The 26,379-nt window shown below is 36.0% G+C and overlaps 2 protein-coding genes across 4 annotated transcripts in view; one reads left to right on the top strand and one right to left on the bottom strand.

The window, feature by feature from the left end:
- The window catches only part of LOC122279008 (30-kDa cleavage and polyadenylation specificity factor 30-like), a 20,067-nt gene extending 16,869 nt beyond the window's left edge, over positions 1-3,198 (top strand). The window contains exon 7 of the mRNA XM_043089245.1: positions 1,911-3,198. Coding sequence (XP_042945179.1) covers positions 1,911-2,744 — 834 coding nt within the window. The 3' untranslated portion in view covers positions 2,745-3,198. The remainder of the gene's footprint in view (positions 1-1,910) is intronic.
- Positions 3,199-20,700: 17,502 nt separating this feature from the next.
- The window catches only part of LOC122279662 (serine/threonine-protein phosphatase 6 regulatory subunit 3-like), a 34,723-nt gene continuing 29,044 nt past the window's right edge, over positions 20,701-26,379 (bottom strand). For 2 of the 3 annotated variants that reach the window (XM_043090417.1, XM_043090418.1), the window contains exons 18-19: positions 22,840-22,910; positions 20,701-21,826 (exon numbers count right to left, since the gene is read on the bottom strand). In XM_043090417.1, coding sequence (XP_042946351.1) covers positions 21,220-21,826; positions 22,840-22,910 — 678 coding nt within the window. In that variant the 3' untranslated portion in view covers positions 20,701-21,219. The remainder of the gene's footprint in view (positions 21,827-22,839; positions 22,911-26,379) is intronic. The other variant, XM_043090419.1, reaches the window with a different exon arrangement.

The raw sequence follows: 26,379 nt of genomic DNA, 5'->3' as shown, positions 1-26,379 counted from the left end.
TAGCAGGCAAAATTTTTTCAAGGGTTGGTGGGGGGTAATAATGAAAAATTTTACACAGCAGCCTCACACTTTTTCACCCCACTTAAATATGTGATTTTACTATTTTACCCTCTTTTATTTTACACTAAAAAATTTTGGTGTGTTGAGTGTGAGGCTGCTGTGTAGCATGCCTCGGGTAATAATAGAGATTTTTCACAAGAACAAGATGACAAATAAATTGATAAGAAATTTCAACATGCTAAGTGTATGTCCCCACTAAGTCCCACGTTGGGTGGGAGAATTATGATAGTGGTGAATGGGTATCAAAAAAGTGTATTATTAATTAGTCGAAGTAGGTTTTATAATGATTCTAAGGAGCTCCAATTATGAAGTTTACCATTCCTCTTGGAGTATAAGCTTAGATATAACTTAGGCTTTCCTTGGGTTGTTACAAATGTTATCAAAGTCAACCTAGTAACATGTGGTACCGGATACTTAATGTGGCATGGACCATGGCAAGGATGCGAGGGATTTGAGTGGGGAATGTTGTAATGCCCACTCTCTCTCTCACATTGGGCGAGAAAAAGTATGACAGGTGAATGTGTATAATAAAAAAGGCATTAATTAATAGTCCCACATTGGTTCCTTACTAGGTGAAATTGGCTTTTTAATGATTCCAAGGAGCTCCCAATTCATCATTGACCAGTTCTCTTTTGCGTATAAGCTCAGATTTGGCTTAGCTTTCCTTTAGTCCTTACACTTGATTTTTCTTTGTGATATGGTGGAACCATCTACATTACTTATTACATAGAAGTGACAGGTGGATATAAAATTCCCAAGTCAAATCCGGTTTACTTCAACACTAGTAATCTCCATGGCTCATGATGGAGATACAGTCTCTGAGTTGGCAGTCGTGCATCAACTAAGGCCAAACAAACTAGAGGGTGATAGGAACGGCCTCGTTTGGTTTCGCAAACCATCTCATCTCATTTAATCATTACAAATTTTTCAAATTCCCACACAAAATACAATAAACAATTCAAAATTTTCAAATCCCAAAACAAAAATAATTTAAAAAAATAATGTTCTAACAATATTTTATTCAACTTTTATCTCATCTCATCTGTATAACCAAACGAGGCCTAAGAGTGATGCATTAACTTGTGTTGCTTGGAACTACAGAATAATGGATTACATTGTGGATGGAGTAAGGTGCAATTAAACTCTACTCTGTCTTCCACTATGTGCTTTGTGGACATGCATGAACTTCAGCGGTAGACATAATGATCTGTTACAGGAATACTTGCTGGTGGAAGATGGATCATGCATGGTCAAGTTTTGTTTTAGAAATAGTATGCTTTGATTGATATAGTTGCCTTGTAATAATATGTGGAGATGGAATAGCATGCTGACATGACAACGGTATCAACTCTGAGACAATCTAAGAGGGGCTAGAGAAAAATAATGACATTAAAGATAACTCAGAGTACCGTATGAAATACGATAATCAGTGCAGGGAACTACCACTAGCAAGCTTGGAAAATCAGGAAGTGGGCATCTGGATGGTTGAGAATAGAACTTCGAATTTTGTTTTCATAAACTGCTACTATTTTGTAGCTTTATAACTTATGGTTGAATAGATCACTCAATTCATTGACCATATAAATATATAACATTAGGTAGGATGAGTTACTGGACACCAAGATATTGTTGGTGTAATCAATCTGTTTCCCACGGCGTCCAGTGACACGCATGTTTTGTGAGGAAGTAAATGGAGACAACATAAGAACTTCATTGCCGCATGTTTTGTGAGGAAGTGGATGGAGACAATATAAGATCTGCACTGCACTGCAATATGCTCTGTGTTTTATGCCATTTTAAATGGTTAGAACTAAATGAATCTGATCGTTGTCTTTTCTCCTTTGGTACAGGCAATTTCACTTGCAGCTGAGTCAAAACGAGAGGAGGAGAAAGCAAAGGGAGTTGATCCAGAAAATGGAGAGAATCCAGACATCGTCCCATTTGAGGATAATGAAGAAGAGGAAGAGGAAGAAAGTGAAGAAGAGGAGGATAGCTTCAGCCAGGTTCCTGGGGCAGCAACTCAGGGCAGAGGAAGAGGCAGGGGAATCGTGTGGCCCCCTCACATGCCTCTAGCACGTGGAACCAGACCTATGCCTGGGACGCAGGGTTTTCCCCCTGTAATGATGGGTGCTGATGGATTATCTTATGGAACTATTACACCTGATGGGTTTCCTATGCCAAACCTTTTCGGGGTTGGCCCCCGTGCTTTTTCGCCATATGGTCCTAGATTTTCTGGTGATTTTACAGGTCCAGCCTCTGGCATGATGTTTCGTGGGCGGCCTTCGCAACATTTTCCAGCTGGTGGATTTGGGATGATGATGGGTCCAGGGCGTGCTCCCTTTATGGGAGGGATGGGGGTTGCAGGTACAAATCCAGCTCGACCTGGTCGGCCAGTTGGTATGCCCCAAATGTTTCCACCACCCCCACTTCCATCCTCTCAGAATATCAATCGGATTGTGAAGAGAGACCAGAGGGATAATGATCGAAGTGACAGGTATAGTGCAGGTTCAGATCACATCAAGGGTCAAGAGATGCCTAGTCTGGGCGGACGACCAGATGATGAGGCACAGTATCATCAAGGATTCAAGGCTCGCCGTGAAGATCAACATGGTGGTGGTAATAACTTTAGAAATGATGACAGTGAAAGTGAGGATGAGGCGCCTAGGCGATCAAGGCATGGGTAGGGAAGAAAGAAATGGTGAGGCTCAGAAGGAGATGCTACCACCGGCTCTCATCACTTGACAGATTCGACTAGCTGAGTCGCATAACGAGTGACATAACTGGGGAAGCCATCTTTCTCAAGCTGACCGCTTTCTTGGAAACAAAATAAGAGTAGGAAGTCTTCCAGAGTACTTTTGCTGTATCTAACAAGTCCAGGGTGGTGAAATGTCTTGTTTTCAAAAATCTATTCAAGTGTTCAAATGTGTTGCTAGGACGTGTTGAGTTAATAACGAATCGAGAAGAGTGAGATGATTGGTTACGGGGACGTGTTAGTAATATAGGCTAACGTACTTTGTAAATAATCGTTACAATATTGTATCCAATAGTCTACTCTATTGATCTACATCTTCTCCATCTCCACCATCATTGATGAGTGTCTGTATTTCTCTTATAATATAATGTTGTTGGGTTACAGTATCTGTATATGTACTATTTGTTCTCTAGAAATCCCGGAAGCTTGGCTCATTAAGTTTTCTTTTGTACGTTGGATAGTGAGAATGGAAGATAAAATTACTTGTTGCATTCCTTTGTTTTTCTTGGACAAAGGTAGGAGATTACAAAAGATTGGGAGATATTGGAGGGGAATGCTTTTTATGTGGGATGTTTTTATAATGGGTTACCCTTTGATGTTAATATACAGCAATAACAAATGCTCTTGACTTGGCTTCAAGGATGAGGATTGGACAAGTCTTCCGCTAATGAATCAAGTTGCAGATCATCTCACCAAATTTGGAACTCATGCTACTTGGATCGAATATTTTATGCATCAGGATCTTCTCTGGGAGGTTAGAATGGTCCTAATCAGGCTCAATTCCATCTCATCAAAGTTTTTTCTCACGCAGTGTTGACACTCCCATTTTTATTTCATTTTTATTTCGATGAATGAAAAGGCTTATTAAGGAAAAAATAAGAAGATAAGAGCCAAGTTGCGAGTTGACAGCAATTAGAGTTAGAGTTGTGTAAAAATCTGAAAATCTAATCCCGACTCTGCACCGGCTGAGTCAGAGTCAGATTTGATGTCTAACTGACTATGCTTCATCTCCAACTCCGACATACCTTCGACTCCAAATCCAATTTTGACTCTCTACTCCAACTTTGCTAAAAATAAGTATTACTTATATATTGATCATATATATTCATATAAACAATCTAAAACTTTACAGAATAACATTAATAGACAAATAATCAATTATATGTACACAATACACATCATAGTATCACTATCATAAATTCATACATATTACATATTGTTGGGAATGGACTAAACAAACAAAGGCTAAGTTGAAGTAAATAATAGCGAAAGCAACAAAATAAACGACAAGCACACAAAGAACACCAAGATTTAAGTGGTTCAGCTCAATGTGAGCCTAAGTCCACTGTCGGGGTCGGTTTCAACGATTTCACTATCAACAAAAGATGGAGTACAAGAGTATTGATCACAAAATCCTCAATCCCAAAGCCCCAATACACCCAATGGACTCTTAGGATTCTATACAAAAGAATTTTCAAAACACTCTCTAACTTGGCTGCTAAGCTGCTTCATAAATGAAGAGAAAATGATTCATTTATGGCGCTAATTCAGAACATTCGCTCGAGCAGACAGTTGAGCGAAGTATTGAGCGCACGTTAAGGTTACATTCCCGCTCAAGTTGAGACTCGAGCGAGTGTCAAGCGAAACTTTTTGGATGCATACCGCTCGAGTGGAGACTCGAGCGGGTGTCAAGCGAAGTAGAGGTGGGCAGTGGGGCCCCGAAACCCGCTGCTCAGCCCCGTTCGCCTCGCCCCCGCATATGCGGACTCCCCCATCGGAGGCGGGGGATGGATACTCCGCGACCCCGGTCCCGTTTTCCCCCGCCCCGCCCCGGTCTGGTTTTCATCTATAAACTGGTTTCATTGATTAACCCACTAAATGAAACGACACCTTTTTGTCCATTACAAAACGGCGCCGTTTCATTTAGTTTTAACCTTAACTTAGGGGTGGTGATCAATCTGAATTTATACTACCTGGTAATTGTTTTTTATTTTATTATTTTAATTTATTTATATTCATTTCGATTTCATCGTTATTAATTTTAATATTAATTTTTGTAGTAACACATGAGACGTTTAGTACCTCTGCAACATAAAAATGTGTTCAAGCCCGAGCTTTAGAATATTCAATTTGTAATTATTTGTTCATATTTTGCATTCAATGATTTGTAATGTTGATACAATGTCCCTTTGACACTTTTATGTTTGTAATTTTGTAATTGTTTAGCCTTTCAATTTTGTAATAACTTAGTTATTATTATTAGTTTATTAGGTATTAGACTCTTAAACTAGTAACTTTTAGTAGCCATAAAATTAATTATCATCCATAACACTTTTTTTTTATTCTGGTTTTTAAATTTTTATTCTTTTTACTTATAATTTTATGGGCTGAAAATGGCCTATAAGCTTTCTTTAGGCCAAAAATACAAGCTTGTGGACCATTTTTGGCCCATTGCTGAGGTTTCTGGGCCTTGGGCCCAGAAGGGGTGCCGGGGGGGGAGGAGGGGGCGGACGAATTGTCCCCCCAATCCGTACCCCGTCATGCGAGACGGGGTACCCCGCCCCCGCTGGACGGGGAAAAATTTTCTATCCGCCCCATGCAGGGGCGAGGGTCTAACCCACACCGTATGGTGCGGGTAGCACCCCTAGAGCAAAGCTCTCTGGATGCATACCGCTCGAGTGGGCGTCAAGCAAAACTCTCTGTTTCCACTTCGCTCGAGTAGAGTGTCGAGCAAAGTGTCAAACTCAGCTTGCTTGAGCCAGGGTCAAGCCACAGTCGAGCCAAAGTCAAGCAACAGTCAAGCCAAGCCCCAAAAAATACATTTTCAGCAGGAAATCAAGCCAAATTCAACAAATCTCCACCTTGGCTTGAATTTCGTCAAGCCTGAACAAAAAACCATTGAACAAGGAATCGATCCCCACCAACAAATCATCACAGGGGAATCACAAACCCCGAACACAACATCTATCTTTGAAGAACTCAATTTCCACCCAAAAGTCTTCAATACCATAGATGATTTGACCAAATCACAAGTTTGGTCCTAATGAAGAATCAACATATTCACACAAAAGACAATGCACCACTAAACCGATTGCTTACTTGAACAACGGCTTCTGAATACACATGGAGGCTAACAACAAATATTCTCTGCTAAAGTAAGAACACCTCAAAGTCTGCATGAGCATATCCCAAAGGTGGCTAAACTGTCTCCTCCATCTACCAGATAAAACTGTAGACTTGCTCTCATTTTACACCAATGCCAAAATCAAAATCATACTTAATTTCAATAGCATGATCTAGAGTACCATATGCACTCTATTGTGAAGCTCTCCTAGCAACTCTACCTTCTTGCTATAACCATGCTCTCATTTCTTGTGGAAACAACAACTGAAAAACAAATTGTAAAAAGAGAAGGTTCACCCAATAGCAAGCTGTGTCGTCCGCTTCACCCAAATCTGTAGACAAGCCTAGCAAATCCAAAAGCATACTACGGGCTCTCACACAAGAGTCCGACTCATCCCATTCAACTACCCCATTTCTGTGGAGTGGACCCAATTGTATGGTATGAACAGCGCTCTACCTTCTTGTCTGTAGATCACTAGCCTTCTCAAATGCTTGAACACATCAAACACATCACAAAATAAAGATAAACAAATCCAGACTCTTCCTCAAATGGTCATCAACAAATATGAGTACAAACAAGGCACTACATCATACTAGATGTACCCCCAAAAAATCATAGAGAAATAAACTATAGTAAACCTGATTCAGCACTGTTTTTCAAGAATACAATGCAAACAAACAAATCAAGCTTTTCTGTCTTCTGATCACAAAAAGCAAAAACTGCCTACTCACAAATGACTAAACTCGTTCACCCATATGGCACAATCACATGTGTCATAAACGAGTAATACCTGAATCTGGAACATTTAAAGATGCTCCACCAATCATTGTACTGCCCTGAAGAAAATAAAGACCATGTGTCTTCTTCCCTATCATTACCACCAAAGAGCCCTTGTAAACTCAAATGACTTCACCTCCAGTTGAATACTGGTAACCAAAGGAGTCAAGAATGCCCAAAGATATAAGATTTTGCTTCAAAGATGGAATATGCCAAACGTTAGACAAGGTTCTAACGGTTCAATCATACATCTTAATCTCAACTAAACCAATCCCAACAATAATACAAGCCATATCATTCCCAACCAAAACGGAATTATCGTTGACTGATTCATAGGTAGTGAACCAATCTGTCCTGGAACACATATGGAACGTACAAGCTGAATCCATGACCCACTTGTCACCAAAGTGACCACTAGAGCCGCTGACTGCTAGGACAATATCAGACTTGTTAGACCATTCTTCAACGCTAACAACATTGGAGGAACTTTTACTTTCCTTCTTGTTTTTCAATCTGGGACACTCATTCTTGTAATAACCAAACATATGACAGTAGTGACATTTAATATTTTTCTTGTTAAATTTAGAGCTACTATTGGAATCACTCCCACCATGATCTGAACCTCTTCCACTAGATCTACCACCAGAGGAATATTTCACAAACAAACCATCGATTTGATTATTCATGCCTTGTACACCCAATTTTGTTCTCAACTCCAGAGTTCAAAGCAAATTTTACATCTACCAAGGAGATGGTATCTCTACTGTTGAATCCAAGGTTTCAAGTTTTATGTGATTATAAAACTACACATGGATTTTGATGATAACAAATGAATTCAAAGAATAAAGGAGTTGCAAGTTCAAGTTGTTCAAACAATGGAATCAAGCACATCAAAGAACCAAGCATGAGCAAGAAGGAAATAAGTTCACATTAAACTCATAGAGTAATGTTGTAAATCTCTTAAAATTCAAAATTAGGATTAATGCTTAAAATTAATATTTTATCATAAAGCATTAAAATACATTTTCCACATGTGCATGAATACTTTTGAAAATTAAATTTGAAAATTTTGAAAGATGATTGATTGTCATCTTTTACATGTGCATGCTTTGATTTAAGGGTTGAACTTTGAAAATATTAAAGATGATTGATTGTCATCTTTCACATGTGCATGTTTTATTTGAATATTTTCAAAAGTAATTGATGCTTTTTTAGACTTATACAAAAGGTAGATGATTTTGTTTGAAAAATTTGAAAAGTGAAGTGTGCTCATTTTGTCATATACAAAAAGTAAAAGATTAGGTTTGAATTTTTTGAAAAGGAAAGTGTGCTCCTTTTGTCATATGCAAAAAGTAAAAGATTAGATTTGAATTTTTTAAAAAGGAAAGTGTGCTCGTTTTGTCATATGCCAAAAGTAAAAGATTAGGTTTGATTTTTTTGAAAAAAAATGAATGATGTTGTCTTTGACAATTGAAAAGGAAGAACCTTTTATTTGAATTTTTTGAAAAAGTGAATGATATTGTCTTTGACATGTGAATCTTTTTAAATTTGAATATGAAGTCTCATATGCCTATAAATAGATCATTTAAGAGCTTCACATTCACAACACCAAGAGCATACAACATTCATTCAAAACTTTCATTCTCTTTTCTCTAAGTATTGAGACTTAATCTTTGTTCAATTTGAGAGATATAGTTTGCGCTGTATTGTTCTTATTTCACTCATTGAGGAGTGTTTTCTGATAACCTACCCACTATTAGCTTTTGTATCAGAAAAAGGGTGTGTATAACCTTTGTGCTGTAGAAAGTATTCTGCACAGGGAATAGTTGAATCACCACTTGTAAGGTGATTGCAAGTGTAGAGGGTGTTCTACACGGATCCTTTGTAGCGGTGTTGTTCAAAGGTGTAATAGGTTTATATCTCCACCTGAAGGAGGTTGAATAGTGAATTTGGGAATCCTCAAGGGGTAGCTTGAGGCGAGGACATAGGCAATAGGGTCGAACCTCGTTAACATACTGAGTTTGTTTCTCTCTTACCCTTACTCTTTATATTTATTGTTATTTCATATTTTGTTTATATTTTATATTATATATTTGATTTATAATTGTTATTTTTTTAATACAACTCAATTCACCCCCCCTCTTGTGTTAGTCATCTGGGTAACAATTGGTATCAGAGCTAAGAGTTCTATTACAAGATTAACTATCTTTTGAGTTAAGAATCTTATGGCTAACATTGCAGCTTCATTTGGTGAAGGTCAATCTAGCAGTCGGCCTCCACTCTTTTGTGGAGATAATTACTTATTCTGGAAAGTTAGAATGAGAATATTTCTCCAAGCTCAAGGTAGAGAAATCTAGAAATGTATTGTAAATGGACCTTATATTCCAACAAAAGTGGTTGATGGAGTAAAGGTCAAAAAGGAAGAAGAAGAGTTTGATCGTGAAGATAATAGACTTTATACTTTAAATTTAACTGCTATGAATTTATTATATAATGCTCTTAGTGGAAATGAATTTAATAAAATAATGAATTGCGCTACGGCAAAGGAAATTTGGGATAACTTGAAAGTAACTTATGAAGGAACTTCGCAAGTCAAGGAATCAAAAATTTATATTCTTACTCATGAATATGAAATGTTTAAGATGAATGATGATGAATCTATTTCTAGTATGCACACTCGTTTTACTAACATCATAAACAGCTTGACAGCTCTTGGCAAAGTTTATTCCAAGGTGGAGATAGTAAGAAAAATTCTCAACTCTTTACCAAAACGTTAGGAATCAAAAGTTACAGCGATTCTTGAAACTAGAGACCTCAAGAAGCTCGAAATCAATGAACTCATCGGGTCACTTATTACCCATGAGTACACATTGAAAAGAGGAGAAGAAGAAGGAAAGCCATAGAAGAGCTTAGCACTTAAAGCTATTCCTCATGAAAGTGAAAGTGATGAAGATGAGGAAAATGACGATAAAGATGAAGAAGTTGCGATGATAACAAGAAGAATTCAGAGGTTCTTGAAGAAAAATAGAACTCCTCCGAGGAAATCTTTCAAAAAGTTTTCCAAAAAAGATTCAGGTAAAAATGACACTTTAATTTGTTATAAATGCAATAAACCTGGTCATATCAAATCAGATTGTCCTCTGCTAAAGAAAGATCGAAACAAAGGCAAGAAAGCAATGAAAGCTACATGGGATGATGATTCGAGTAGTTCAGATAGTGAAGCAAGTAATGAAGAATCAGCAAATCTTTGTCTTATGACTAAAGATGACATTGATGTAACAAATTTTGATAATATTGAAAATCATTCATATGAAGAATTGCAAAATGTTTTAGAAGAGATTTATGAGGAATTTGAAAAATTGGATATCAAATATACTGCTTTGAAAAAGAAAAAATTTTCTTTAACAAATGAAATTGAAATTTTAAAACAAGAAAGTATCATTTTGAAAGATGAAAATCTTGAATTGAATAAGAAGAAAACCGATTTAGAAAATATTGTTGAAAACTTTACGAATGGAAAAAGAAATTTTGAAAAACTTCTTGGTAGTCAAAGATGTGTTTTTGACAAGGCATGTTTGGGATATATGCCAAAACAAAAATACAAACCTTATAAAAATTTCTTTGATAATCATTCTACATCAAAGACTAATATTCAAAATTCCTTTCATAAAAATACTTTTGTCAAAAAAGGATATTATTATAATCATTCAAGTTTTTCATATATGTCACATACTATTTACAATTTTTGTAATAGAAATGGTCATAATTATCATACTTGTCCTATTAGAAGAAATCATACAATGACTATTGGGCCATATGGGTATCTAAAAATCTTGTTTCTTCTAATACTAATAAATAAAGGACCCAAAGAACTTGGGTACCAAGAAAAATTATTTTAATTATTTTTATAGGTATGCATGAAGTCTTCCACAAGCAAAAACAAATGATTTTTAGATAGTGGATGTTCAAGACACATGACGGGAGACAAGACTAAGTTCTTTGATCTTAGATCTAAAAAAGAAGGACACGTGACATTTGGAGACAACTCGAAAGGGAAGATCGTGAGAATAGATAAAATTGGTAATGAATCTTCTCTCATAATTGAAGATGTTCTACTTGTTGAAAGTCTAAAACATAATCTTTTGAGCATAAGTCAATTATGTGATAAAAGATTTACAGTTACTTTCATAATGGATAAATGCATTATTTTGAATGATCATGATTGTAATATTTGTTTTATTGCTTTTAGAAGTAACAATGTTTATACAATCGATTTTGAAGAAATTATTCCACAAGATGTAATATGTTTTTCAGCTCAAAATGAAACTAGTTGGTTATGGCATAGAAGACTAGGTCATGCCAACATGGAACTTATTTCCAAACTTTCAAAAAATGCTCTTGTGAGAGGTTTACCAAAAACATATTTTCTTAAAGACAAAATTTGTGATGCATGTCAATTTGGTAAACAAACAAAAACTTCTTTTAAAACTAAGAAACATATTTCCACTACTAGACCATTGCAACTGATACACATAGATCTTTTTGGACCAAATAGAGTTGCAAGTCTAAGAGGAAAATATTATGCATTTGTTTGTTGATGATTTCTCTAGATATACTTTGGTCATCTTTCTTGCTCATAAAGATGAGGCACATAATGCCTTTACCAAGTTATGCAAGAGAATTCAAAATGAAAAAGGGCTATACTATTTCAAGTATCCGAAGTGATAGGGGAAAAGAGTTTGTTAATAAAAATATTGAAACATTTTGTGATGAAAACGGTTTTGTGCATAATTTTTCTGCTCCTCGAACTCCTCAACAAAATGGGGTAGTAGAGAGGAAAAATAGATCTCTTCAAGAGATGGCAAGAACAATGCTCAATGAGAACAACTTGCCTAGTTATTTTTGGGTCGAAACGGTAAGTACTGCATGTTATGTTATAAATAGAGTTATGCTAAGGTCTAAGTTAGATAAAACCCCCTATGAGCTTTGGAATGAGAAAAAGCTCAATATTGGTTACTTTCATGTATTTGGATGCAAATGTTTTATTTTGAATGACAGGGATAATTTAGGCAAATTTGATGCAAAATCTGATGAAAGTATCTTTCTCGGGTATTCTACTAATAATAAAGCTTATAGAGTATTCAATAAAAAGACTTTGACTGTACAAGAATCTATGCATGTAGTATTTGATGAATCTAATTCTTCACTCTCCAAGAAATCTATTGATGAAGAAATAGGAGGTATAAATAATACGGAAAGTCTCAATCTCAACAAAGAGAAAACAATAGAGGAAGTTCAACATGGAGCCATCAGGAAAGATCATCAAAATTTAATACAAGATGCAACCAAACAGTGGAAATTTGTGAAAGATCATCCAGTGGAACAAATTTTGGGAAAACCTTCACAAGGTGTAAGTACTCGATCATCTCTTAGAAATATTTGCAATCATACTGCTTTTCTATCTCAAATTGAACCCAAAAATATTGATGACGCACTTCTTGATGAATCTTGGATTCTAGCTATGCAAGAAGAGTTGAATCAATTTGAAAGAAATGATATTTGGACACTTGTTCCTAGACCCAAAAATCATACTATTATTGGAACAAAATGGGTTTTTAGAAACAAGAAAGATGAGTCCGGAGTCATTACTAGAAATAAGGCTCGACTTGTAGCCCAAGGTTTTAATCAAGAATAAGGAATCGATTATGATGAGACATATGCACCTGTCGCAAGATTAAAAGCTATTCGAATGCTACTTGCATATGCTTGTTATAAAGATTTCAAACTTTTTCAAATGGATGTTAAAAGTGCTTTCTTAAATGGTTTTATAAATGAAGAGGTATATGTTGAGCAACCTCCAGATTTTGAACATCATATTTTTCCAAATCATGTTTTCAAACTCACAAAAGCACTATATGGACTTAAACAAGCTTCTAGAGCTTGGTACGAAAGACTTAGTGGTTTCTTAATTGAAAAAGGTTTTTCAAGAGGAAAAATCGACACAACTCTTTTCATTAAATATGAAAATGATGATATTCTTTTGATTCAGATTTATGTTGATGATATAATATTCAGTACTATTAATGAAAATATGTGTCAAGTTTTTGCTAAGACTATGCAGGAAGAATTTGAGATGAGCATGATGGGAGAACTTACATTCTTTCTCGGATTGCAAATTAAGCAAGCAAAAAGTGGGACATTCATCAATCAATCAAAATATATTAAGGAATTACTGAAGAAGTTTGGGATGGAAAATGCTAAGGAAATTGGAACACCAATAAGCCCATCAACTAAACTTGATAAAGATGAATCCGGTAAGCCAGTTGACTCGAAGATATATCGAGGTATGATTGGTAGCTTATTATATTTAACAGCCAGTAGACCAGATATTATGTTTAGTGTGTGCTTATGTGCACACTTTCAATCATTTTCAAAAGAATCACATTTAATTGCAGTTAAGTGCATTTTTAGATATCTTAGTAGTACAATTAACCTAAGGTTATGGTACCCTAAGCACACATCTTTCAATCTAATCAGCTACACAGATGCAGATTATGCTGGTTGTAAAATAGATCGAAAAAGCACTAGTGGAGCATGTCATTTCTTAGGTCATGCACTAGTTTCCTGGTTTAGTAAAAAACAAAATTCTGTTGCACTATCTACTGCTGAGGCGGAATATGTTGCTGCGAGTAGTTGTTGTGCTCAAGTTCTCTACATGAAGCAACAATTTGATGATTTTAAACTCATGTATAATCACATTCCAATCAAATGTGATAATACAAGTGCTATAAATCTTTCAAAAAATCCAATACAACATTCTAGAACTAAGCATATTGAAATAAGGTATCATTTTCTTCGAGATCATGTGAAGAAAGACGATATAATATTAGAGTTCACAAACACACACGATCAGTTAGCAGATATTTTCACAAAACCTTTACCAGAAGATAGATTATGTATGATTAGAAGAGAAATAGGTATGATGCATGCTATGAATATCTCTTAAAAGATAGACCAGAGTCAATAAAAATAGAGATAGATTTTTTTTAAATACTTTTACATAAACTTGAGATTCTTAGCCTCATATTTGAAACGCTCATTCTCTTCATACAATATCATGTCATTCTTATCCATGAGAACCGGCAAGCGAAATGAAGATCCTAATAAAAATTTCAATTCTGCCGAATGATTCCTTCCCTTGTGTGAGACTCTTGAACAATTTGTTGAAGTACAACAATTTGTTCTTTGAGCTTTTCAACATCGTAATTTTTGGCTTGTAGCCACTGAGAAAAAGCAACAATAGAGGAAGAGTAGCGAGTCTCAAGACTCACCAAGTCATAAATAGCATCAAAATCTGACTTATTAGTCAGATTATTATTTTCTTGCTGCAACATGGCACCAATGGCAACTGCAGAAAGGACAGGAGGTTGAGATGCAGAATGCCTCATGGATGGATCTGGAGAAATGTTAGAAGAATGAGCCATTGAGAAAAGAATAGAATGCTTAAAACGAGAATGCTGAAGGAATGCAGATGAGTTATAGAGATGAGATGAAAACTTAATGCGGATTGGATGAACTTCAGGACTGATTTTATAGAGATAGCATAAAGAATAAGACAAACTATTGTCTCTTCAAATCTTATTTAGTCAAAAGAAATACAAGATATGCTGGACACACATTGTCAAAAATTTTCTTACTAAGCCAGCGAGATTAACAGTAGATTGTTCCTACTTTTCTAGTAAACGATGAACCTCTGTTGTTATCTGTCAATGTTGACCTTGTATCTGAACCCTTTCTCGTTCCAGCTCCTCTATTCGTGGTTGCAGATCATGAGCATACCAATCTGTAAATTTTTTCAACTTGGTTTTCTTGCTTTAGCCTTTTATCCTTATTAGCAAGCTTCTGTCGTAACTCAAATATTTGCATGTTAAGATGATCAATCTCACTCACCCTCGCCATTAACTTCCGAGACATGATCGTAACAGAGTCAGCATATTGACTACTGAGCATTCTTGATTCTACAATAATCTCAGAATCAGCCTTACTAGAAAAACGGTTCACTGCTCCTATCATGGTATTGACGGCCTCAGGAGAGAAGATTGATGATTGATGCGTCAAGGGTTCCTGATTCAAGTCTGGAACATTAGTGGAAAAGAATTGCTCAGCCATTCTATCGTTATGGAAAAACAGAACTAAGGTCAAGAAACGATTATTTTTTTGGCATCCGATAGATGAAAATGATCATTTTTTATAGCAATTCAAAGCCTTCAATCACGTTTGTCAACAACATCAGGCAATTGTTTAAATCTCCAGCCGCACTAAATTCATAGAGTTAGGCCTCGAGACTTTGCAGCATTTGTCAGGTCACGGACGGCTCCTTTTTCAACTATCTACAGTGACTATTAAACGCATCATTTTCTTCAGTCCATTTACTTGCTGCCGATCCTTTTTAATGATGCCAAAAGGGGGAGAAGTTTTAGACTAGAACATTAACATTGTTTAAATTGCTAAACTTGTTATATATGCTTGGAATTATATTTATACTTTTGCTTGAAAAACTAACGCATATTTTCAGGGGGAGCTTAAGTATTAATACAGGTTTCAAGTTCTATCAAGTATTTGTCATCATCAAAAAGGGGGAGATTGTTGAATCCAAGGTTTCAAGTTTCATGTGATTATAAATCTACACGTGGATTTTGATGATAACAAATGAATTGAATGAATAAATGAGTTTCAAGCTCAAGTTGTTCACACAATGGAATCAAGCACATCAAATAACCAAGCATGAGCAAGAAGGAAATAAGTTCACATTAAACTCATAGAGTAATGTTGTAAATCTCTTAAAATTCGAAATTAGTATTAATGTTCAAAATTAATATTTTATCATAAAGCATTAAAATACATTTTCCACATGTACATGAATATTTTTGAAAATTAAATTTGAAAATTTTGAAAGATGATTGATTGTCATCTTTTACATGTGCATGCCTTGATTAAAGGGTTGAACTTTGAAAATATTAAAGATGATTGATTGTTATCTTTCACATGTGCATGTTTTATTTGAATATTTTCAAAAATAATTGATGCTTTTTTAGACTTATACAAAAGGTAGATAATTTTGTTTGAAAATTTTGAAAAGTAAAGTGTGCTCATTTTGTCATATACAAAAAGTAAAAGATTAGGTTTGAATTTTTTGAAAAGGAAAGTGTGCTCCTTTTGTCATATGCAAAAAGTAAAATATTAGGTTTGAATTTTTTAAAAAGGAAAGTGTGCTCATTTTGTCATATGCCAAAAGTAAAAGATTAGGTTTGATTTTTTTAAAAAAAATGAATGATGTTGTCTTTAACAATTGAAAAGGAAGAACCTTTTATTTGAATTTTTTTAAAAAGTGAATGATGTTGTCTTTGACATGTGAATCTTTTTAAATTTGAATATGAAGTCTCATATGCCTATAAATAGATCATTTGAGAGCTTCACATTCACAACACCAAGAGCATACAACATTCATTCAAAACTTTCATTCTCTCTTCTCTAAGCATTGAGCCTTAATTTTTGTTCATTTTGAGAGATATAGTTTGCGCTGTATTGTTCTTATTTCACTCATTGAGGAGTGTTTTCTGATAACCTACCCACTATCAGCTTTTGTATCAGAAAAAGGGTGTGTATAACCCTTGTGCGTGTAGAAAGTATTCTACACGGGGAATAGTTGAATCACCACGTGTAAGGTGATTGCAAGTATAGAGGGTGTTCTACACGGATCCTTTATAGCGGTGTTGTTCAAAGGTGTAATAGGTTTCTATCTCCACCTGAAGGAGGTTGAATAGTGAATTTGGGAATCCTCAAGGGGTAGCTTGAGGCGAGGACATAGGCAATGGGGCCGAACCTCGTTAACATACTGAGTTTGCTTCTCTCTTACCCTTACTCTTTATATTTATTGTTATTTCATATTTTGTTTATATTTTATATTATATATTTGATTTATAATTTTTATTTTTTTAATACAACTCAATTCACCCCCCTCTTGTGTTAGTCATCTGGGAAACATCTACCATACAAAATCGAGTTCACAAAATTTTCAAATGATACCGACAACGAACACAACACAATTACGGCTTGATCCTCATCATCAAGCTTAATATCAATATTCCTTAAATCCATAATAGTTTTATTAAATTCATCTAGATGATCAGAAATAGGAGTACATTCTCTCATCTTGAGAGTGTATAGTCATTGCTTCACATACAAATGGTTGGTAAGCGACTTTTTCATATACAAGCTCTCAAGCTTGGACCAAAGACCTAAAGCGATCTCCTCATTGGCAACCTCTCTCAAAACTCCATCTGATAGTGACAACAAAATGGCACTATATGCCTTCTCATCTTCTTTTCTTGATGGTGCAGGAGAATCCTCGGATACCTTCCCTTCCAAAACTTTTGATAAGCCTTGTTGTCGTAACAAAGCCTTCATCTTGATGCACCATAAGCTAAAGCTATTTTAACCATGGAATTTCTCCACTTCAAACTTTGCCATAGCCATTCCTCAAGACTTTGCACAGAGCCTGGCGCTCTGATACCAGTTTGTTGGGAATGGACCAAATAAACAAAGGCTAAGTTGAAGTAAATAATAGCAGATGCAACAAAATAAAAAACAAGCACACAAAGAATACCAAGATTTAAGTGGTTCGGCTCAATGTGAGCCTACGTCCACTGTCGAGGTCAGTTTCAACGATTTCACTATCAACAAAAGATGGAGTGGAGTACAAGAGTATTGATCACAAAATCCTCAATCCCAAAGCCCCAATACACCTAATGGACTCTTAGGATTCTATACAAAAGAATTTTCAAAACACTCTCTAACTTGGCTGCTAAGCTGCTTCAGAAATGAAGAGAAAATGATGCTCCAGAACATTCACTCGAGTGGACAGTCGAGCGAAGTGTTGAGCGCACGTTAGGGTTGCATCCCCGCTCGAGTGGAGACTCGAGCGAGTGTCAAGCAAAACTCTCTAGGTGCATACCGCTCGAGCGGATACTCGAGCAAAGCTCTCTGGATGCATACCACTCGAGCAGAGCCTCGAGCGAAACTCTCTATTTCCACTTTGCTCGAGCGAAGTGTCAAGCTCAGCTTGCTTGAGCCAGAGTCGAGCCACAGTCAAGCTAAGTCCCAAAAAATACATTTTTAGCAGGAAATCAAGCTAAACTCAACACATATATTAGGGTAGATGAAACTTGACTAGCTAATAGTGTATCATGTACCATGTATAATGTATATATTTTAAGACTATTAGTTTATTATATAGATTCTAATACAGTAATATGTAACTAGATTCTAATGCAACATTTAGCTTGTATTGGAATGGCTAGTTGTGTTTCCTGTTTGAAATTTATTCAGCAATGAATGATTAGATGATGGATATTGTCATTGGATCATGGTGGCTCATGTTTGCTCTTACTTATGAAATGTTATTGGGGGCATTGGGTGTTAGCTTAGGCCTTGACTAGAAGGTTGAACAATCATTTTATCGTTTTTAGTTGATTTAGGAGTCTGAATATGAAATTATGAATGATAATAATTAAGAATAGTCTAAAGGGCCTACTGTATATTTTCAATTTCTTTAAATTTTTATTTTTATTTTTTAGGTTTGCATGGCATATGAACTATTTTTAGTTTATTTATTTATTTATATATATATATTTATATATCTAAAATCAGTTTCATTTTTTAATAATGTTTTTAGTAAACTTGAAACTTGAAAGCCCCCCCCCCCCTTAAAAAATCCATTATATGTAAAGTTTTTTTTAAAAATGCGTTAAATATGAAGCAAAAAAAAAAAAAAAACCTAAATCCAACTCTACCCCTAATAAATCAAAATCAAAGTCGGATTGAAGCCTATGTAAGTCTGAGTTGGAGTCAATATTTAGAGTTAAAATCGAGTACTCTAAATATTGACTCCAACTCGATGTTAAGCCCTAACAACAATTAACCCCCATCGACAATAATATACACAATACAGTAGAAGGTTCTCGTTAGTTTTTTAACAACAATTTCACAAAGGATTTGCTAACGAAGTGAAACATACAAGGGACATATTTTAGTTACAAAATGATTATACAAAAGTAAACCCACAAACTGATGCGGTTTTTTGTGATACATTAGATTATAAAGTTATTTTTATTGTAAAGTAAATTTAACGGATTCATGAAGCCTCATTATTTTGTGAATTTACTTTTATATAATTTCTTTGTATATATAAGATCTCAACATACAAATATAAAAAAAACCTAGGAAACTCTTGAAAAAGGTGTTGAATCTCTAGTATCAATTTAGTAATTTCTCCTCAATTGCAGAGGAAACAAGGACAAGACTAGGGTTGCAAACAAACCGAGTCAAGTCGAATTCAAACAAGGATACTCAAGCTTCATTAACGTGTTTACTCATTCAAACTCGAATAAAACTCGAATATCTTTATTCGAAATTAGGTCGTTAACTATTAATATTGTTCAAATTTGACTCAAGCTCGACAAAAATTAAACAAAAGACTCACTCGAGCTTGAACTCGAATTTTTTTTAAAATTTCTAAACCTCATCTTTTGATTTTTTTTTTTTTTTAATTACACACAACTCTAATCATTTAACTATTCAACCAAATAGTTAAAACAATTCTTATGGTATAATTTTGTATAAAATAACTTATAGTTATAAATTAAAAAAATAATACATAAGATAAATGTAATAAACTAAACTATTTAATATATATATATAGATAATATAATAAATCAAAAGTTCTAGTTGTATGATATATTATTATACAAATTATCCTACACACTTAACATAATATATATATAGTAAATAAGGTAAACTATAAATAAATCAATAATATATAATTAAGTATATAAAATATAACTAACAAGTATTAAATATAACATACACGTATATAAAACATGTTATGGAAACTTAGAACGCACTCTACACACGAAAAGAATTTTTTGAGATTTATACTCTCTCTCTCTCTCTCTCTCTCTCTCTCTCTCTCTCTCTCTCTCTCTCTCTCTCTCTCTCTCTCTCTCTCTCTCTCTCTCTCTCTCTCTCCTTGTTTATCAAGGTAGTTCTTTTGTTTAGTTTAATTTTGCTTCATTCAAGTCTGAAAAAGAGAGATCTACAGCTTTCCGACAACTCCCAAGAGACACGATGCACTAGATCATCAGACATTTTACCACCAGATCTGACTTTTGTAGCTGAAAATAGACAAGTGTATTGCCTTCACGTGCCTTCACAGATTTCAAAGTTTACTGTAGTTGGTTCAAACTATAATCCGTCATTTTTTACATCTATCTTACTGCTTTTCATTTTAATTTCCTTATTGTTAATTAAAATAAAAAAGAGTTTGTCTCTCAGACTTTTGTCTGTAAAGAGTGAGTTGTCTCCTTTTATGAAAGGTGAGATTGAATTTTTGTTTAGGCAGAGTGTTATCTCTTGGATGTTCGTGTATAGAGAATATCAGCAGTAGTGAAGACCAGACTAGTCACAAATGAAAAAAGTATACTGTTGGAGCTCCAAATACATTATTATGATTTATGATGTCATGTTTGGTATAGGGATATCCTAGAATGTATCCGGTCATGAATGTAAATTTCTTGATGAATGAATTATTACAGTTTCCCTTAAAAAAAAAAACATATTTCGAGCTTCAAAATGAGCTCGAACAAGTCTAAATTAAACTTATACGAGTTTTGTTCATGAGCCTAAACCGAGTCTCTCGAATTTATATGAATTTTGCTCATTTAATATTCAGACCTATATTAATAATTACAAACATCTCATTTATTAAATCAACCGAGTTTGAATATACACGAGTTGAACTCGAACTGTTCACAAGCTGCTCTATTCATTTGCAGCCCTAGATAGGAAGATCTATTTTTCTGATAAGAAAAAATAGAGAACATAAAAATGACAAAAAAAAAAAAAAACAAATGGATTTGTGGGAGCCAAATTACGGAAGCAATGCCCCAACTCTTAAAATGCAAAATCGTGGCCAGAACATAATTATATTTACAAAGGGTACACTAAAAAAGTGTAGCCTTACTTGACTGGATTGAAATCCATAAAGTGCTTATTTGTAAGACAAACAAGACATTCCAGGTGAAATTTTCAATAATACTAAATCTTCTTGAAGAAGGAAAATGGTACAATAGACGTAGACTCGATCTTGTGCTAAAAATCCATGCAATATGTGGCATTCAGTTTTTATCACCTAGCAAAAAGGTAAATGATCTTTCCCTTTCCAATTTTCTCGATATTGAGAGGGGGAGAGATAAAGAGACGAAGAGAACCAACTGTCCATGGGTGGGGATAAAGAATCATCTGCCCTATTTAACATTCCCCCCCACTCATGATGTACAGGAGGCCCTGAAGTGACAGTCGCCTACCCAACCTGTAAGACTGTCTTCCCACCCGAACAACGTTGCAATGTACGAGTTAGCTCGATCAAACCGGTACTTGAAAATTTACATCAGTTCCCTGTTTGATTAACATCTTTTTTGTCATCTTCTGTCTCAGGAGCACCTTCGGCCATCACGCCATCACTAGAAGTGGTTGGGCCTAGACTCGGATTCCCATTATCCAATTCCTGCTTGGAAGGATCAGAGCTGGGATTCTCATAAGTTGAAACCAGCGATTCTTCAGCAGAAGTTCCATCATTCTTCTCCAATTCATTAGTGGATGATGAAGATTCAGCTACATCTGATTCACTAGGTTTTGATCCAACTTGAGTCTTACCGTTGGGTAGAACGACATCAGTTGGATCACCAGAATCTGAAGTCTCCCTCCATTCAACCCATTCAGGTGGCTTATCAGTTTCACCATCTCCTGTTTCCCTTGAGTTTTCAGACATGAGATGTGTAGTGTTTTCTGATTTTGTTCCCGTTTCTGGAGAAGATGTTGCAGTGTCAACCAAGTCATCGTCTTCACAAATAACGACATTATCATCACTGCTGCAATTAATAACGTCATCCCCCTCAGTATTAGGTGATGGAGAAGCGAGCGAGGCAGTTGAGCGTTCATTGGCAATTCTGTCATTCTCAAAAGCAAACCAGTTGGAATTTGTAAATAGTGAGCCACTGCACATACCAACACAAAAACAAAAATACAAAAGTCAAGCAAGTGGGATTGTGTATGAACAGAAAATCTTTATTATTTTTTTTCTCAGAGAATAGAAAATATTTACTATGAAATCATAGTTTATATAACCGCAATCTGCAGAATGGTAAATACACTTTTTTTTAATAGATAAACCTAAGAAAACAGCACATTAGAATGCTATTAAGTATTCGATGCCCAAAAAATCCTTCAGAAGCTTATGCTCTGTATCATAGGGCAACCCAAAAGAAATAAGCCAAAGCACGATCATGATCATTAAACTAGCGCATTCTTCAATGAGCAAAGCCAAAATCACAAGAAGCCAGGACTCGGGGATACAATCTTTCACAAATTCTAAAAATCAGCTGCCCTAGCCAAGCCAATTGTAAGTTAAGCTGAGTTCACGCCCAAAAGGCCAACTAGTCCCTTGAGTAAAGACTTGGGACTAGTGAGGACCTCATAAAATTCAACCTACATCAATATTGTACATATGCAACGCATAAAAGAATCTCTTTTTCCCACCCATAATGTGATGGACCAAAATCGAAGCTGATCTCCTTTTTGTTTTTTTTTTTTTGCACCGGGGGGGGGGGGGGGGGGGGGGTGGGTGGTTTATGTCTAAAGTTATATGTGGCATTATGGCGACTAAAGAATAAAGAATTAAAAAAAAAAAAAAAACCTGCAGAGAGGGTGCTATCTAACATCTCCGATAACTCGGAGAATAGAAGTTACATGGCATACAAAATGGAGAACACCCACACTAATTTGGCAAATAGATTAACTTACCATTTTGATCATTTTAGCTTTACCTACTTAGATCATTAACCTTTATATTAGATGTTATTACACAAGAACCCAACAAAAAAAAAAAAGCCAGAAAATCCAACAAAAACAGAATGCCAAGAAAGACAACAGCTTTCCATGGAAAACACTGATTTCTAGTAAGGCACAGACAGACAGACAATAAAAAGGTCAAAAAAGACCTTATACGTACCTTTCTTGGTCATCTCCTAGACGCAGAGAAGATAAAACTACTTCGGCAGATTCGTCATCAAAATAGACATCCTGCCAAGTATCAAGGGAAGAAACTTATCCATTATTCATCTAATTCCTACTAAAGCAGCCTGCTATCAGAGAAAAGACACGAGTTATACATGACATGCATAAGTGAGAGTATGATCAAAACCATGCAAGCCTTGCATCAAGTTCTTGGTGCTTTTGTTGTGTCTAAAATATCAACCATTATACTATATCAGTTTTTTTTTAATAAGCACATTATAGTAGATCACTTCAAAAAAGAAAAAAGAACCAACATATGGCAATTGACCATAAGCGCCTTCTGATATTCTTCCACTTTTTTGGATAAACTGGCCAAACCCTTTAGACTGTTATATGACAATCCATCTCACAATAATGCCATATCAAATGGATTTTGCTTTGAATGACGACCCCAACAGAAGAACTATGTATTTCAAAGATATGTATGACGCCTTAGAACCAAGAATAAGGACTAAACCTCCTGTCTTTTACTGCCCCCACTGAAACCAACAATGATTTCACGTATTTAATTTTTAACCTGAGAAGGCTCCAAGCATAGGAAGAGCAAACGCAGATGTAAGAAATTATTTGCAGTATCCTCACAAAATATCAACGTGTCATCCCCAAATGGAGGATGAGACACAATAAGCTCAGAACTTATTTGCCCCACCAAAAGCCCTGATCACAGCCCCCTATCCACAGTGGCGGAAAGCATTCTACTCAATGCCTCCATAACCTCCACAAAGAGTGAAAGGGATAATGGATCATCCATTCTTGAGCCTCAAGAGCAATGGAAAAAACCCATTCGTATGCCATTGATCAGAATAGCACACAGTGGTGCTACAATGTGAAATCCACATGCTCCATTACTCTCTAAATTGTTAACTCTCTCTCCCTTTTGACACCAATGGAAACAAAAGTGAGACCAACCAGTTTAGGTTGCCACCCAAACATTTTTGTATAGACGAGTGAAAAATGCAAAATGTGCTCTCTCTATCTATAGTGGGATATGGACGAGATGGAACTGTCAACTAGGCCTTCAATGCTGTTGCTTCCAAATGTCAAGTTTGCCACTTGATGAAAGAACTTGAAATTCTTATCAACTTCCCTCCCTAAAGCGACCTTATTTTTCTCTCCAACTCATATCTTCCAATAGGGCAATCCTCTCTAACTTGTTAACCATCTCGCCCTTGCTTGTATCTTCCTCATTCGATACAGTCTATTCATCTGCAACTACCTCAATCTCTTGAATTTCACTCAAAAGCAGTTTTTTTGCACTTGTTAGTATGACCAAGCTATTCCTCATTCCATTTTTCAGAGTTTTCAGCTTGCTTGACACGATAAAACTAGGGAATCCTTGATAAGTGTATGAAGCCCACGATTTCACCTTGTCCACAAAACCATAGGATGTTAGCCACATATTCTCGAATGGAATGAAACAATAGGATGTTAACCAATGGCAAGCCTTCTTGGAGATACCAGACTTCCCAATCTGAGGATATGAGATACTATCAATTTTTTACCATGATGGGGGTCACAGTTGTTGGACCACTTATAGTTGCCTACAACCAATGAAAGGTCCATGAGGCCCTAGTTGAAAATGGAATTGAAAAACTCTAGCCATTGCAAAAGAAAAGTGTGTATTACTTTATCACTCGCTTGGAAAGCAGTTGTGTTAAAGTCACCCCCTATACAACAAGATACTCCCACCAACAGATCAAACCTTGCCAACTCAAGCCAAAACTGTCTATCTCCATCCTCATTGGGTTCTTAACACAACACTTGGAATAGTCAGAACCGTTGTTAAACATGCAATCTACAGTGTAACACCCAATGTATTCCTTATTTTCCACCACCCTCATCTCTGGCAACCCCTACCAACCTTGAACAACACCAATTCCCATGCAGACTACTCCACCACAAGCTATGCACATTAGCTCTTACAAAGACCTGGAGAATCATCGCTCACCTTTTGGTTACAGCATGCTTGCCGGTGAAGAACATCAGTTCCTCTTCAAAATCATCACAGTGAAGTCCCACGAACTGACGAAACTTTCAAACTTTGTGCCAAACACATTCAGAGGAATCATGAAGAAAAAAGGGAAGAGTGCTGACTTGTAATGGCTCATAATATAACCCCATATCCTGTCCCTCTTCAAAAATATCCTATGATGTACATTTAGTACAAAACAAAAGGTCTAAATTCATCACCTGACCCTCCGTTGGGGTAAAACTAGGCAGACCATGATGGCTGCAACACTGCTAGGATATCATTACTTGCTTCTCAAATCTCTCGAACCCGTAAGAACGACCTCAGAAGTTGTAGGAATCATTCCAGTACTTTAACTGCCTTGCTCTTCCCCTCCTTCCCCTTTTCCAAACAACAATAGTCAATTGAGGAGCTGAGGATGTTGTATCTCTGTCTCGGCTGCCACCACTCTCTCTAATATCATATCCTCTTGTGCCAAGCCAACACATCCAAGCTGATGGTGGCAGAGCTTACTTTGCTGGCATCAATACTGTTAACAGCAATATGGATGGCTGAGGGGTAAAAGGAAACCCATCTCTGAGGTTGAGCCTCTTGATTTGGTTTGGCCAGCCTGCTTGCTGAGTCTACCACTCAAGTTCGGTTAGAAGACTCGTAGGTTGATTGGTTTTAGAACACAAAACTGGGCTAGCTGAGACTTTTCCCATTAGGATAAATAGCTTGCTTCGGGACAGATTTAACATGAAGGGAGACCTGCCCAAATCCATGCACTGATGAACCAAGTATGATGTTTAATTTAAATGCCCATTACAACTCTGAACTAGGGCTGTAGTAACCAGAACTGACTGGTTTTACATGGTTTGGTTGGGTTTCTTTCATAGACCAGTCCACTTGGGTCCATGGTTTGAAATTTTTTTATTTTTCGGTTCGGTTTCAGGTTTTGGTTTTACTAGCCTGAAACCAACCGAACCAACCAAATCATTAAAATTATACCTAGATGCAGCAATGAGTGATGAAGACAAGGCAGGCAGGCAACAACAGCAGGGAGAGAGATCAAAGGTGGCAATGTGAGACAAATGGCAAATGGCAGGGCATTTCAGCTCACGTATGTAAGCCACATGGCACAGTTCAGTCTTCAAATGGTGCCGTTCAGCCTTCTTAATACTTTTTTTTTGTTTTTTCTGGCTATAAATAAGTATAATATAACCAAGTCCAGCTACTTGAGACACTTGTCCACCACTCCTTTTAAAAAAATAGAACATCCAAGACTGGCACTAAAATCTAAGAAGGCTCCCCTGTCATCCTTCAAGGATTGCTCATGCCCATCAGCAATAGATCATCCAATATTCATTGAAGATGGCCCTCTCACCACCCTGCTGGCAAGAATGATGGTATCCTTCACTTTATCATTTGCATGCCCAGGAATGGGCACTGGTTACTGCGAGCACATCCTTCAGCATGGATTGTTAATTATCTGCTCATATCTTCATTCTGAGCATCCTATCTCTA

Source organism: Carya illinoinensis, chromosome 10 (assembly GCF_018687715.1).
Source record: "Carya illinoinensis cultivar Pawnee chromosome 10, C.illinoinensisPawnee_v1, whole genome shotgun sequence".
Lineage (NCBI taxonomy): Eukaryota > Viridiplantae > Streptophyta > Magnoliopsida > Fagales > Juglandaceae > Carya > Carya illinoinensis.
This window is presented reverse-complemented; position numbering and strand designations above follow the sequence as displayed.